Here is a 15,696-nt window from a genome sequence, read left to right on the forward strand (position 1 = left end):
GTTTAAGTCTTTACCAACTGAAAACCTACTAGAAGTTGGCCTAGAAGCCCTTTTCATTTCTGCCATATTTCAGGCCTGCTTATAGAACAAAATGGGTTTGCATCAGAAGTTTGTGAGGGTGGTCTTTGCCTGGAAGCTATTCAAATAGCCAACAAACCACATCTTCACAGATATGTACTGTGGTGTCAAAACTCAGGGGAGGTCACCAAATGGGGGAAAAGAGTTAATGAAACACAGACAAGTCCAATAACCATATAAATGTTTTTTTTTTTTTTTTTTTTTTTTTAAATCAAACACCACACGCTTTCAGTGACAGTTGCCTTTCCAAGATAATCTTTCTCTTCACTTTGGATTTCTGTACACATGAGCAAAACTAGCAATATATTCATTTTTACATATTGCATCAAAAACAAAACAAAACACACACCTCAACATTAACTAATATTGAAGAAACACCTTTGAACTGCTTTGGACGCCTCTTTCTATCGATTGTACTGAAGTACGCATTTTCTGTTTTTCCTCAGCAAGCTCATGTCATTTAGATACATGGTTTGTAAATGTAGAAACTAGTTTTTAGGGGAGAAAAAAACAAACAAACAAAAAAAAAAAAACTACTCAGATGTTAACTCTGGTGTCACACAATAACCGTATCTCACATCTGACAAAATTCAGAACTGGGTCACATTTGCAGATGAAAGTGGGTCAGACAAAAAGTGTCATTTGTGCAATGAAATACTAATAAAGTGATCAGAATGATGCTTTACTTTTGTGTTTTCAGGAAAAGAAAAATTATAGCTTTAAAACTGAGATTTGGTAAAATATTTCAGTTTGAGCTTAGTGCAGTAAATCTTAGGCTCCCGCACAAATCACCATACCATACAAAGAAGCCCACTTGCTACATAGATAAAAGTTAAACTACCTTTCCTACATTTTGGATTATATTACAAGTATTTGGCATCAAATCTAACAGCATTTTTCTTCAGTTTAAATGCAAGCATTTTCCCCTCCTTTTTACAGCAGGCACTTAGTATTCAGTAAGGAATGCCAACACTCAGTTCTATTACTGGTGCTCAAGGACAGTTTTTCCCTGAATTATGATCAAAAAGGAAAGAATGCAACCATTTTTAAACAAAAGGCTTTCACTTATCTTTCAAAGATTGATAAAATAAGAACATCTTCCTACATCAATTTATGGTATGTTATCCACACTGGCAGTAGTGTCATGTTCTGACAACATCTAGATCAAAGAAATGGACTCAACAAATACTGTAAATCATCCAACGTGATCAGGCTGTTTCAACTGCCTTCTTTAAATTAACGCAGCTTCAGTTTTCCCCTTTTAACAGCAACGTCAACAAGCAGATTACAGAACAGAAATCTCAGCACAAATTTGTTTTCTTTACATGATTGATACAACTTAAAATAATGCATCCATTGAAATCTATTGCTTCAGTTAACTGCATGCATCTCAAGTGCAAAAAACATTCATTGGTTTAATCTGGCAAATCAAACACTTAAATCATTAGTTTAAACACAAAATACCACATGTGATTTCAAGATGGCACAAACATCCAGCAAATACAATACTGCAAAACTATAAAATAAACTCGACAAATCAAAGGCAGTGCAGACACAAGATGATGATAAAGCCAAGGCAAGTAAGCCGGCAGCACGTGCTCTTCCGCTCAAAGCTTGCATTGATTTTGTTTGACATACAACTGTACAAATAAATCCACATCAACGTCCTGGTGCTCAGTCTTTTTGGAGAGGAATCCTTGTTTCCTTCAGTTTTTTACCTTTGGACATTTTCAATGTCATTTTTAAATATACCGTCCGTAATACTTGAAGTTATATTGCATCCAAGGATACATGCAAAAGTCAGTCTGGTCTATGTCAAGCCATGGAGATTCTTAAGTGGTTGACCAGGATGTCAGGCTTTAGCTTGTAGAAGTTTACTGGCTTTAACATTTAAAAGTGTTGCCTCTGGATATACAAAGATGCTCCTCAGCCCCTGATATAGAATCCCCATTTTCATATAGTTTCTCTGGAAGAAGGATCCTGGATCCAGGCTGTAGCTTGTGCACAGTTGGCAGTGGTTCACACTTGTTGCACCTGCTGGTATGTGCATTCTTAAACATTCACTGAGCGGAGGAGCGTGTGGTTTTTATTAGTCTTCCCACTTTTAAGATGAATGTATTAAAGCAGAGGAGTCCCCAACCCCCAAAGAAGTCTAACCTTTGAGCCAATGAACGGTAGATTAAACCACTAGCACCATATATTTGTTTTCGTACAGTGGATTGCACAGTTGGAGGCTGACAGGGGTGCAGTGTGAGACTAGACAAGACTCCTAAATATCCAAAATCATTTCCTGATGGTTTTCTAATGTGCAAAAATAAAGTCACAACTTTCGTGCCAAAGCTTCAACAGCTTCATAAACATCAGCTTGCCATGGATTCCCTCGAACCTGCTCTATAATACCTCATTGGCGTGTTTCACAGACTAGTGTGTGGGTGTCTGTCCTGTGTTATGTAGTGCTCCCGTAATGAATGACATAGTAGTCATGGACGTACATCAACACGGCGATGGGCTGTCCAATTATGAGTGAGATCCACACGGCCGCGTTGCCGTAATTTCCATTCAGGAAGCGACTTACGAACAAAGCCAGAGGAACCTGAAGGGTTTAAAAGGTCAGAGGTGAATGCATGTGTATGCCTCAGTATATAATGAAATGAATAAATATAGGGCCTTACCTGAGCCATCATTCCCATGAATGCCCACAGTCTAAACATCTTGAGAGGAACGCTCACCAGGTACTGAGGAAAGAAACAGATTCCCTTTTTTAGAACTCAGCAGTTGCATTTATAACAGTGATGCTGTAAGCTAGCAACTCTTCTTTCAGTTTCTGTGCATGCACCAGGAACCTCTGAATTTCTGCCCTCATGTAGGAATAAAACATTTAGTAAAAACAGTCTGCTTCACATACAGAAGTAAAAACAGCCATCAAAGGTGTTTGAGGCTAAATGTTGCTCAGTTACCTCATGGAAAAAGGCAGAAGCCAGAAAAACAGCAGTTTGAGCCAGAAATTTGTTCACCCCCTTCCTCAACATTGGCTTATAGAAATGTCTGCAAAACAGGGAAACACACAAATGACTCCTGGTCTTTCTTTTTATATCTGGGTCTAACTATATATGCACTATTAATGAGACTAAAGCCAATCAAACCATGTGGCAATACTGATTTTAAATAAATAAATAAATACTTGTCATTACAGAGTTTGCTGCTCACCTCAGGCACCACTTGTGCACTGGGATGTTCCAGTTGGCCCAGAAGTATGTGACAGTCTCAGAGTTCCTGAAATCAAGAGCAGTTTAAGGAACTGATGTCAAAACTGCAGTGCGATTTGAATCAATATTTCTAGGAAAACACTCTTTGAAACCTATGTGATACATCATCTGTTGCATTTGGAAACACCATCACTTCTACATCTGACAGACTGCACAACATCATATTAAAGTAACAGAAAAATGGAAGAAGCAAAAAAATAAATAAATAAATGAAAGATGAGAGGAGTCACACAGAAAATGTATGCTTGACGACTCACCACCAGTCCCTGTAGAACTCCCGATCTCCAAACTGCAGGAGCTCTGCCACAAAGTTCAGAGAGGAATGGAAAAACCAATAGAAGAATATTAACCATATTAGATGGTTAGGAACCTGGGAGGAGGCAGCCAGGGGGGAGGATTAGAAAAGGAGAGAGGAAAAGGTGTCTAGGTTGGTAAGGTTGAACTACTGTTGACTAACAAATGTAACTCTTGAGACCTCTTTTGAGATGAGCACAGAATAAATTTCACTTTAAAAATGTTAAAATAATACAAAAAACAAAAAAAACAAACAAACAAAAAACGACAATACCAGAATAAAGGAATTAATTTGAGTGTTTAATTTAGATCACTAATACTAATAACAGATCACTGATAAAGTCTCTGATGTGCAGTCTAGATACTCACAGCTAGTTTCAGCAGCCGCTCTACCATCCTAGAAAAGTCCATTTCCTTTAAGAAGTAATAAAAAAAAAAAAAAAAAAAAAAGATACCTTTTCTTTATAAGACCGCTCCAGTTTCAGGCAAATATTTTTGACTCTTGCCTTATTGGAGCCATTGTAAGTGATGCAGTGAGTGTCTCTATGTTTATACACACCTGGAACGGTTTCATTGAGTTCTGAACACTTGGGACCATCCACTGGAAGACACAGACTTAGGTTAGGGTTTTTTTTTTTTGCTGCTTTTCCACAATATACTCAAAGAAGAAATGTGTTCGAACTAGGCATGTCACAATTTCAGATTTTCACTAAACAATGTAAGAGAATGACAGATAAACAATATTCAGCTACAGAAAACAAACTATAAGTCAAATCTAAATATATTTATTGCAGGCAGCATTTTCCGGCTCCAAGGTTTCAGCATGTGGTAATGGAGTAGAAGCAGAATGGTAACGGCTATACGGGGCATGCCAACTTTGTAAATTTGATGCAAGAATCTGCTGGTGTGTGAAAGAAGTAACTGTAGCATCAGAAAAGTGAGCAAAGACCATTGTTATTTCACGACACCCCCGATTTAAATCACACTTGACTGATCAGTTATTTAATGCATGCATACAGTGTATGATCAGCATGCTTGCCAAGTGTCTGTAAATATTCTACATACCTGCTGTATTAATCCCACCAACAACTGCATGAGGAAAAGCTGGAAGAAAAGAACACGTTAAGATTTAAACAAAACATTCACACATTCATCTCCTCGTTTGTGATTGCGATTCATTTTCTGTCATTATAATTAGGTCACCAACTAAAATTTTGGGACCGTTTCTGATCGTTTCCTCTCACCATTTCAAAAAGTCTTCTGATCAGAAACCTTTTGCGTATCCGTGGAGACCGTGGGAAGTTGAGCTGGTAGCAGAGAGTTGGTGCAAAGATGAAGTAGTACATGTCTAAAGACAAACACAAACAGGTCACATCAATGTGTCACATTAATGACTTGATCCTACACTTTCTGACTTTGATACTGGAATGTTTTAAAAAAAATTTATAAGACCTTGTGAGAAACGACATTTACTGGCTATACAAAGAGATACTCCTCAGCCCCTACTTTAACAAGTTAATATTTACACAGCAAATATTTTGACCCACTAATTTTCTTTCTCATTGTTGTTGGTAGCAATGTCCATCTGCACTAACTGTGCAGTCTGTTACCTCTGTGTGTGAGGTTGCCTGGGTAGGAGACATTGGTGTTAACCGCTGACCCGTTGGACTGTGCCACAATTGGACCTGAATGTGGCAGATGAATAGGCACAACAATTAGAATTTCAAGCATCATTCAATTTTATTCATTATGGTGTATTAAAATGAATCCACAGTAATATAGCTACAGATGCAGATCCAGCTTTCATCCACGGTCAATTGAAATAGCGCCAGCTATTCTATGAAAGAGTTGCACATGTTACTATGCCACCACTAGATGGCAGTATAAGCAAAACAGTGCAACAAATCTCTGCAGGTATGAATCATCTACTGAATTCATTCACAGATACGAGTCGTTTTGTTGACCTTAGTCACAATGATTCAACGGCCCAGCAGTTCCTATGCTAATATACTTACACGAATATGATCGTGTCATTCTTTTAGCTTTGGCTTGTCTGATTTCTCTGCACCACTTGTTGGAGTCCATGTAGGAGTACAGCTTGAGAAACAGCACTGTGTAGGTGCCTAAGGAGAGCACACCACCCACTGACACAGACACACACAATGTACGAGTCACTAGCAGTGTGCAATAGATGACATGGTACATAATAAATAAATAATGAACCAAGCATAGCTGGGTATGTGTACAGATTGACTCACTGGCTCACTCATATTCACCTTAAAGTACTTGACATTATTGCTCTCATTTGTTCGAATTTTCTAAACAGAAGACCCACTCTTGTGTAAAAAAAGAATAAAGCATAAGAAAAAAAAAAAAAATCATGTACCTGGTGTGATGGAGGTCACAGTGAGTACTGAGGCTGAAGGAAAGATTAACAAGGATGTCAGATTAAACAAGTGAAGAATCAGCCCTGTAGTTTCGGAGATTGTGCCCTAGAAAGAATAAAGGACAAAAAGTAAGCAATATTTTATTAATACTTTCAGTATTTTTTCTCTTAAGGAACTGTGCTATCTAATCTGGATCAGCTTCAGTGTTCTTATCGGATTTAAGAGCAGGTATAAAAAGAGGTGGCGCTGTGATGTTGAATTTACTTTGAAGACTTCGGCAACTGAAAAGCACCTGTTTCAAGCACACATGGGAGATCACAGAACGACAACCTTCTAATCAAATCCACTTTCTTTGTACTGTAAGAAAACAGTGTTATCACATCAACAAATAAGCTTACTGAGGTCGAAGAGTCCCAGACGAAGAACTGAGCATCACAAGTTAAATGAAAATTTAATCCAACACAGAAAAACACATATTCGTGTAGGGACTTACCACAGCCAGACGCCGCTCTATGTACAAGGCTGCTAATATGAACACATTGGACACTAAAACACAAAAACAAAAACAGTACTCAAACTCTATGAGATGCTATGCCATAAAAATCAAAATCAATCATTACTCTGTTTATTTCAGTCACGAACTTCAAAAGAGAATTTGAAGAACATTCAAATATGACCTTTGTTTTAAGTTCTGCTTTCACCCTAGTACTGATTACCTGTGTTGTAAAACACAGACTGCATCAAGAATCAACTGTATCCAAGTAAATAAAATCTGAACAATCACCAGCAAAATATATTATACACAGAGGCTCACATGAACTGCACTTCTATGTGGCAACATTGCACATATGAGCCACTGAAAAACTTAATTACTCTGGATCCATTTACATCTTTTGTACTTAAAGAAGCTGTTAATAACCACTACACAGCAATACAACTACAAACCATGTTTGTGAATTTTATCATCTCAATCCTAAAGTCACAAATAAACACAAAGTTGTAACTCAATAACCGTGTGCAGTAAAATTAAGGCTCCGTACCAATGATTAGGCATGCTGCTGGCCAGCTGTAGGGGTCCTTTAAGAAGAGGGACACTACTTGGATAGGGTCTACCAAGATGCCATACCTGAAGAAGGAACAGAAATATATTTTACAGCTATAGGAAGTCATCTCTTAAAGTGATGCAAAAGGCTGGAGCCTGTCCAAGCTGATGTGGAACAAGAGGAAATAAGCTTCATAACCTAAGACCTGGAACAAGCTCATGCCTTAGAACATCTGTACTGCAGCAACAGTTCAAGTTGTTCTGGACGTGAAGCAGTTCTCAATATGTAAGCTCTTGTTGATTAAAACCCCCCAATAACAGCTACATAAATATAGGTGCATACTCACTTTATAATGTTCTCTAAGAAAAGTCGTGCATTACTCAGCACCTGAGAAAGATGCAACAGGACACAATATTAACATGACTCGTACTATAGAAATATTTCAAAGCATATTTTTCAAAGTTGTTCTTCATTAAAAAGCTGCAAAAAACCCCAAAAACAAAAACACTTGTCTGAATCTTCAACGTGCAGATGTAACCGTTTGTTTATACACATTGAAACTGTTGCTATTCAAATTTGATGAAAAACAAACAACAAAACAAAACACATTTATTCTTATGCTGGAATTTATTAAGGAGGAGGATATTAGAAATAAAAATGTTAGCTGCTGAGTTATAAATAGATTAGATCCTCAGCTAAATTTAGCCACATGTTCCTGCTGTTCACATTGACACCCTGCTGAAGTGCACTCTGATAGAAAGTGTCGAGCAAAACAAGTTTATTATTAAATTGTATATTTAAGTTCAGAGTCCAGCTTCATCTCAGCCATCGGGGCTATCAGAGAGTCTAAGATAACGCTAGACTTTGCACAATTTAAAGAAGCAACATTATATATGGGATCTGTACAGTTCTAGTTCATTTTTATATTAGTCACTTAAGCTAGTTAAGATAATGAGGACATTTGGTGTATGACACTTAATGGGGTCATGCTGCAGTGAATATCCCCACCAGCTTGCCAAACCCCGGCAGCAATGTGGTTTTGTCTGTAGTCCAAACCAGTAACCTTTACTTTAGTAACCTTCAGCACAGAGGAGGCCACTGTAGCATGTCACACATTTACAAGGCCTACTTGTTTCCACTGCAGTGTTTTTCATTGTTACTGTTTGCCCTTTCTATGCACACCATTAAAATACTGATGGGACGTCAGTTTTCAGCACAGGATATTATAAGTCATAGGATCAGAGGGTCATAGGGTTCTAGGGAGGCTGAAGTAACAGTAAGGGCTGGGTACAGGGGCAAAATCTCTGCGCTCTGGGAAGGGTGAAGGAAAAAGGTTAATATGTCCAAAAGCTACTTTACTATAGTGTATGTTATGTTTGTTATCATTTGTAATGTTCTAGAAAATGAAATGCTATTAATAATAAATTTTTTTCGTCACATAATATACAGCTATCAAACTACACTATAGAACTATTAAATCAAAATATTACTTCTATCCACTTGTACTTTCTTTGAACAATCTATAATGCAAAATGAACATCCCTCTCTCTGATCTGGTGGATAGTAATTTTAACAATGAAAGAAGCCACTGATGTTCACTGAACCTGGCCTCTGGCAAAGATGCCCTGAGAAAACAGGTGAGAACAAAGATCAAATCTTAAAACAGGCTTTACGTCACAGTGCACTGACCTTGTCAGCCTGTGGCCATATAAACTATTTACATGGTTTACTTGTCTGCAAATCACTTGGAACAATGCAATGAACCATTCCAAGTCTCAGGTACTCTTCCCATATCTATGACCAACAAGCTCAATACTGTGTCTTAAACCATATAACAAAGATGAAGAAGAACTGGTCGCAGCCATCTGTGCCTTGTTAGTAGCTAATGAAGTTTTCCAATTGAAAATGAACAGGTCTGATTTTGGAGAAGGGGGACACCTTAAAACCAACATCTGGTATGCAGCTATTTGCCAAGCAGATGGGTCTGCAGCAGAACGAGCAATCTTCTCTTAGAGGTCTCTATAAATGGATCATGATTCATCAGGTCAAGTCAAGTTGGCTTTATTGTCACTTCAACCATATGCAGTTTAACAGTACACAGTGAGGCGAAACAACGTTCCTCCAGGAACCAAGGTGCTACATGCAACATAAATTTACAACATAAATTAACAGAAAACACTAAACTAGCTAACTAAGAGGCCTAGTTAGCTGGCTAGCAGAGACAAGACAGACTGACCTAACATAAATTAACAAAAAAAACCTAACTATCTAAGGAAGACTTTTTTTTTTGTTATCAGACAGCAGACAAAGTGCATGTGCAAATGTGCAAACAAGAGCAGCAAAGTGACAGAATGATAGAAAAACACAACGTAACATAATAATAAGGTTTTGTGATGATGAGTTGAGGTAGTGGAGGAACAGTAAACATTCCTTAGTGTAGCAGCAAAAATTAGGAAGTGCAGAAGTTAGTGCAAAAAGTCCAGTAATAATATTGTGCAAAAGAGCATTTACAGGTTAGTGTGTACGATGGTTTGGTGGTGTAGGTCAGTGTGTTTGCGCTTGTGTTGATTAGTCAGTCCAGTCTCAATGTTTTGAGGTAGTTGAGTTAAGCTAAGTGATAGTGTGTGTGAGTGTGTGTGTGTGTGTGTGTGTGTGTGTGTTTGCGCTTATCAGTCAGTCCCTTTTTGCTGAGGAGATGGGTGGCTTGTGGAAAAAAAAAAAAAAAGCTGTTGCACAGTCTGGATGTGTGTGCCCGAATGCTTCGGTACCTTTTTCCAGATGGCAGGAGTGTGAAGAGTGTGTGAGAGGGGTGTGTCCGATCAGCCACAAAGCTGGTGGCTTTGCAAATGCATCATGTGGTGTAGATGTCCTCAATAGAGGGGAGAGAGACCCCGATGATCTTCTCTGCTGTTCCCACTATCCGCTGTAGGGTCTTGCGGTCCGATATGGCACAGTTCCCAAACCAGACAGTGATGCAGCGCTCAGGATGCTCTCGATAGTTCCTCTATAGAAGGTGGTCAGGATCGGTGGTGGAAGCCGAGCCTTTCTCAGTCTTCTCAGAAAGAAGAGACGCTGTTGGGCTTACTTGTGCAGGGAGCTGGTGTTGAGGGACCAGCCGAGGTCCTTCTCCAGGTGGACGCCCAGGAATTTGGTGCTGTCGACGATCTCCACAGAGGAGCCGTTGATGCTCAGCGGTGAGTGGTCGCCTCGTGTCTTCCTAAAGTCAACAACCATCTCTTTTGTCTTGTCAACATTCAGAGACAGGTTGTTGTCTTTACACCAGTCCGTTAGTCTCTGCACTTCCTCTCTGTACGCTGACTCGTCGTTCTTGCTAATGAGACCCACCACGGTCGTGTCATCAGCGAACTTAATGATGTGATTTGAACTGTGTGTTGCTACACAGTCATGAGTCAGCAGTATGAACAGCAGAGGACTGAGCACACAGCCTTGTGGGGCCCCAGTGCTCAGTGTGGTGGTGCAGTTCCCGATCCGTACTGACTGAGGCCTTCCGGTCAGAAAGTCCAGGATCCAGTTGCAGAGGGAGGTGTTCAGGCCCAACAGGCTCAGCTCAGGTAACAATCAGAAAATAAGACTATTCTAAAACAAAGCTTAAAAAAATGTTTCATGAACCTCAGAATCAATTTCATCAGATCACAAATCAAATGGTAACAAATAATCTATGCAGGTGCTGAGGACAAATATAAACAAAAGGTATTCTAAAAGTCTCAAAATCCCATGTAGACTTTGTTCCCAGGGTTCAGATACTAGATGATGACAGCTCAGTAATTACACAACATGAGAAGTATTTTATCCTGCCAGCAATGCAGAGGATGGAGTACCAAGAATATTGAGTTTTCTCTCACAAGAAGAATTTCTTACTAGTATTTTGGGCTATTTTCTTAAAAACTTAGTTTTTCCCTGTTATTTTGTGTTAAATCTTACAAATAAAAAAATAAAAAAAATAAAAAAAATCATGGAGGGCACAAAATACATCTATATTCCCATCTCTAGAAGCATGCACTTCTACAGCTGACATTTTAGGAATTTATCTGATGGTCCTTGTTATCGAGGACAAAGTACACAACTTACTGAACTCCTAAATATACACACATTCAAGGTTCTGGGGGTCCACTTTACATTTTTACAGCCTGATCCTAAAGCATCCTCTGAAAAACGTCTAAAGTGAACACCATCCGTTGGGTATGTGGTGACCACAAAGTGAAAGATGTGCTGAACGGCAATCTAAACCTTCAAAAACGGGAATAAACCCGTCATAGAACCACCCACACACACACACACACATACAGAAATCTGCATAGATACATCCAGACAGAGCAATCATGCAAGTACATCTACACACAGATATGCAAAGCACACACACACACACTTAGAGTCAAATTCCCTTTCATGTGGATTACAGCTAACTGGATATTTTTAAATCTAGATGTCTAATATAAGGCTAAAACTGACAGGATTCTCTGGGGCACTGCAGGCTGTCTCTGGAGACAGACACCCACACTTCCCTCACTGGACTGGGGCAGAAGCTCTTGTTTCTAAATGAGGTTAACAGTCCTGAAGTCTCCTCAACAGAGAGGGACATGACATATTTAACTAAAATGCCTGCATTCAGCCAACTTCAACAGAAGTATCTTGCTGTATGAAAGCCAGGTTGGCCAATTTAGTTATTAATGCTAGTAGCACTACAAAGTATAGCAGCCACAATGGTTAGTCTTTGCATACACTGTAGCAAACCATTTGAATTATTTTAAAAGGAGCTTCAGCAAATGTTACTTTCAAATAACTAGCTAGCATTAACAATAACAATACTAGCAAGCATTGTGAGCTATTGTGAATGAAGGAATTTCTTTGTCATTACTAATAAAAATGTCCCTGCTACAGATAGAAAATTGAGTTTTTCATAGAACTGATAACTGTTAAGGATGTTGGCTCACTAAAAATTTACAGTAAAGAAATCACCACAATATTAGATATGGGTCCAGTTAGATCAAAGTTAGAGCTGAAGCATTTTGAGTCAATCTTTTTGGAAAGAATCATCACGAATGATCTCCAGAGTTCTAATTTATTTATTTATGTTATTTTGCAGCTTTCCCCACATGAATTAAAAGAAAGATAAACACCGTCTGAAAGGTCCTACGGACAGTTAGCAAAGCAAAAAAAAAAAGTAAACACTTTTTTTTGTTTACTAATACTGTTAAAAAAAAAAAAAATCTACATACCTTGGAGCAGATGACCTACTCAATAAGACTCCAAAATGAAATAGGAGAGACAAGATAGGAGAAACCGTGCCATTTAACCATTGAAAGAGATTCGCTGTCATTATATGAGGAGAAAGAAGTCTTTTTTTCTATTTTACTGTGATTCTAATCCCACAACCTCTTGTTTTTTTGTTGCATGTTTTGCGTGATGCTCATTTATTTTTTTTGCCCAATATACAAAACTCAAATAAAAACTTAAAAGACAGGACCCTTTTACTGTGAGGAGAGAGTGTTAACCACTGCGATGCCACGCTGTCCTAAATCACTAATAAAAGGAAAACAATTTGGCAGCAAATTAAAGACCCTCGCGTAATATAAGCCCACCTAACAAAGTTCACTTTTGATGAGAAAGTTCAAACAAGCTCACTGAGATTAAACTGTAGCTTACAAACACGCCTCTTATCAAAAATATAGAAATATCTACAAGAAATGGCAACCCAGGCCAGAGCAAAACCAAAAAAAAAAAAGAAAAAGAAAAAAGTACTTATGTGGCTAATCTGCAAGTGTTATGAGAGATAACACAAAAGTCGATTTATCAGCGTTCCTGCAGATAACACAACAAGTTAATGTGTCACAAAAAGTCAATGTAACAACAGGTCTAACAGCAAGCCCAGAGGGATGTGTACTTTGTGTGGGCTGGAACTTTTGTTTTGCTGCAGTAGTTTGGAGTTTTATACACTTTGGATGGCTGAGTGGCTGAGTGAGTGAGTGAGTGAGAGAGAGAAGTGGCAAAGAATAAGAATAACCATACATGAGCTGTTGAGATTAGAGAGTAATTCTTTGAGATTTCTTGCATGAGCCTTGTCCAGACCAGTAAGATTTAGGTGAATGAGGGGTCTAACTTTCTAAATGTTACAGTTTTCGAAGCAACGGTGGCATACATTTTCATTTCTGCGTGGACATGTAATGAGGTTTAACTCACCAGCATGACAACACACCAGTTGAGGATTCCTCTGTAGTTGCTGTAGCCGCTGGCTGAGCTCAAGAGAGACTCCTGTAGATTGTGACACCTGCAGAAAAACACACAGTCGGTCACCATTAAATTTTAGACTGTAATCAAATGATTAGCACTCTTTCCTGTCTCACTGTCTCCACAAGCTAAGGGGGGGAATCTAGTTAGGGCAACAGGATTGATTTTACAACTCTTACAAAGCACCGATAACTCAGAGTGAGTCATTTATGATTAACACATTGAGAAATCCTTCAAAAATGACACACGTGTGACTTCATGTTGAGGACCAGCTATGCTGAACTTCCTTTACTTAGCTTATTTTCCTTGATGGACCGATTACCACTTTCTTGGTGGTAATGCACTTAACAACAATGTGGTATAATCTGACATTAAAGTTAATATCAACTTCAAGTTAGGATCAGAGGGAAATTATTTAATTTCTATACCAGCTTTTACGTGGATGAATCACACACTGCAGTTAAAAGGTTTACATAGCACTGCCCCCAATCTATGCTTTAGAAAACTGAAGCGTTTCATCAAGAAACCATAAAGGAACTTTTACACAGCCATAGGTGATAAAGGGTGAACGAGGACAGAGGAGGAGAAGACTGGTCAGAGGAAAATGGTTAAGAGGTGAGGAGATGGAGCAATAACAGCGAGTTAGGAAAACTGTAGAGAGGGCAAGAGGATGGAAAAATAAAGGAGGAAAAACCAAAGTGGTTTTTAACATAGTGCCAGGACACTCACTCAGCATGAGAAATGTGCAGAAATGCATGCAAACAGTAGACATGCTATCGCCAAAGCATGTGTCACAAGAACACATCACTTGCCTACGTCAGCTGGCTGGGATCCAATTAAAATAAAAATTAACCACAAATTAAAATCACCTTCCTTTTACTGGGTATTAAAGTGCCGTATTAGGACCCTGGCCTTCACACCAATTACAAGGATGTAGAAATTCCATGGGGTAATCAAGAAGGCATGGCTTCAACCTAAAGAAATGCATGCTTTAAATAGGTAGGCAGATCTGAGAAGCTGGTGTGGTGCCCATAGGTAGAAGCACGGGCTATTGTTTGCAGCAAGGTCGGTCATACCCTACCTGTTCTCCTGACACACCCTGTATACAAACTCAAAGCTACCCTCTGTTCAACAAGTGAGTGAGTGTCCTGCCAAAGAAGTCTGTTACTACTATTCATTTTTATATTGCTTCAAAATTAGAGACATCTGAGACAAACTCTCCATCGATCTGCTGACTATTTTCTTAAATTATTTATTATTGGCCTGGCAAAAGAGCAAACTCCAGCTAATAAAAAAAGCAAGCAATGAAAGTTATGTCAGTTTGTTTATAAAGCTGGAAATAAAAAAGCTCCCCAGACCTGTGCCAGACTCTCACAGATTGCATTCATGCAAGGCTATTAAAGAAATGTAGAAAATGCAGAAAAAAACAGGGGATGAACGAAGGCAACTCAAAAGGAGGCATTTAAAGCTTATGGAAATGTTAAGATTAAGTGCAACTTTTGGGTTTCTGCAACTCTTTTTTTTTTTTTTAATGCCCACTAGCTCAAGAACAGCTTTGTAAGAAATAAGTACCAGCTAACCTGTCATGAAACGGCAATTAAGCTACTGGAAACAATGGAGGAAAAATAACGACTCTGGCTAAATTACACATGAATGAAAAGGGGAGGAGGAGTATGAGATGTACCCCTCTGCTAACAATTTACCGTTAACGTCTGTACGTAATGCTGGAACGTTAACGTCAAAGGTTACCTGAGCTTTTCGTTGATATCTTCTACCGCACTCCTCTGTTTCTTCGGACTGTTTGCGAGCTGCTGCTGCTGTGTTGACTTCCCCATTTCTTTCTCCACATTGCCGTTATTGTTCGCATGCTTCTGGACCTTGTCTGCGGCTTTTTCTTTAGCGGAACAAGGGGGAGGTTTCTCCCCTGCGTCTTGCCTCTTGGTTTGCTTGGTGCTGGTGCTGGTTGTCCTCCTCCGGCGGGTTACGGGCCCTCTCGTCTCGGCTGTTTCGCTCATTTCCGCGGCTTCAGTCACGCTGTTTCTACCTGCTCGACATTGTTGGTCAAACTGCCCGCCGCTCGTTTGTCCCTCAGTAACTTCACAACAGGAGCTGAACAAACAGCAGCGGGATGTTCTTCTTCCTGCAATGTGAGCGCTGGTAATGAGAGGGGCGGTTCATTACGACGGCTCAAGGTGCATTTGTCAGAAGGGTTGCCAGTTCTGTATTTTCAGCTAACATCCCCCGTTCGTAAAGAAAAAAAATAAAATAAAGCAATCACAGTGTCCTGTCCGTTTTTTCTTTGTTATTTGCAATTACGATACAAACACTCACTTTTTCCTTATAAAAAAAGTTACTGCATAAGAACATTTCTGTCTCAAAATT

At 39.1% G+C, this 15,696-nt stretch overlaps 1 protein-coding gene across 1 annotated transcript; it reads right to left on the reverse strand.

The window, feature by feature from the left end:
* Positions 1-744: 744 nt before the first annotated feature.
* dgat1a (diacylglycerol O-acyltransferase 1a) lies at positions 745-15,633 on the reverse strand. The gene is made up of 17 exons (XM_082521068.1): positions 15,064-15,633; positions 13,267-13,354; positions 7,415-7,455; positions 7,066-7,151; positions 6,519-6,571; positions 6,025-6,130; positions 5,654-5,782; positions 5,249-5,323; positions 4,883-4,986; positions 4,704-4,742; positions 4,198-4,239; positions 4,008-4,052; positions 3,602-3,714; positions 3,286-3,351; positions 3,036-3,123; positions 2,751-2,813; positions 745-2,671 (listed from the first exon to the last, which is right to left on the reverse strand). Exons 1-17 carry the CDS (start codon positions 15,327-15,329, stop codon positions 2,525-2,527), a joined length of 1,551 nt encoding a protein of 516 aa, XP_082377194.1. The 5' UTR covers positions 15,330-15,633; the 3' UTR covers positions 745-2,524.
* Between the last annotated feature and the right edge of the window lie 63 nt (positions 15,634-15,696).

Source organism: Aulonocara stuartgranti (assembly GCF_965226115.1).
Source record: "Aulonocara stuartgranti genome assembly, chromosome: 22".
NCBI lineage: Eukaryota > Metazoa > Chordata > Actinopteri > Cichliformes > Cichlidae > Aulonocara > Aulonocara stuartgranti.

What these genes read in the sequence shown, in the direction of transcription:
- dgat1a (XM_082521068.1), bottom strand. Translation starts at nt 15,329, where the DNA reads ATGAGCGAAACAGCCGAGACGAGAGGGCCCGTAACCCGCCGGAGGAGG. An exon ending in TAGAGCGGCGTCTGGCTGTG is followed by an intron (nt 6,131 to 6,518) that starts GTAAGTCCCTAC and finishes TATTCTTTCTAG; the next exon opens with GGCACAATCTCCGAAACTAC. An exon ending in TCATGGGAATGATGGCTCAG is followed by an intron (nt 2,672 to 2,750) that starts GTAAGGCCCTAT and finishes TAAACCCTTCAG; the next exon opens with GTTCCTCTGGCTTTGTTCGT.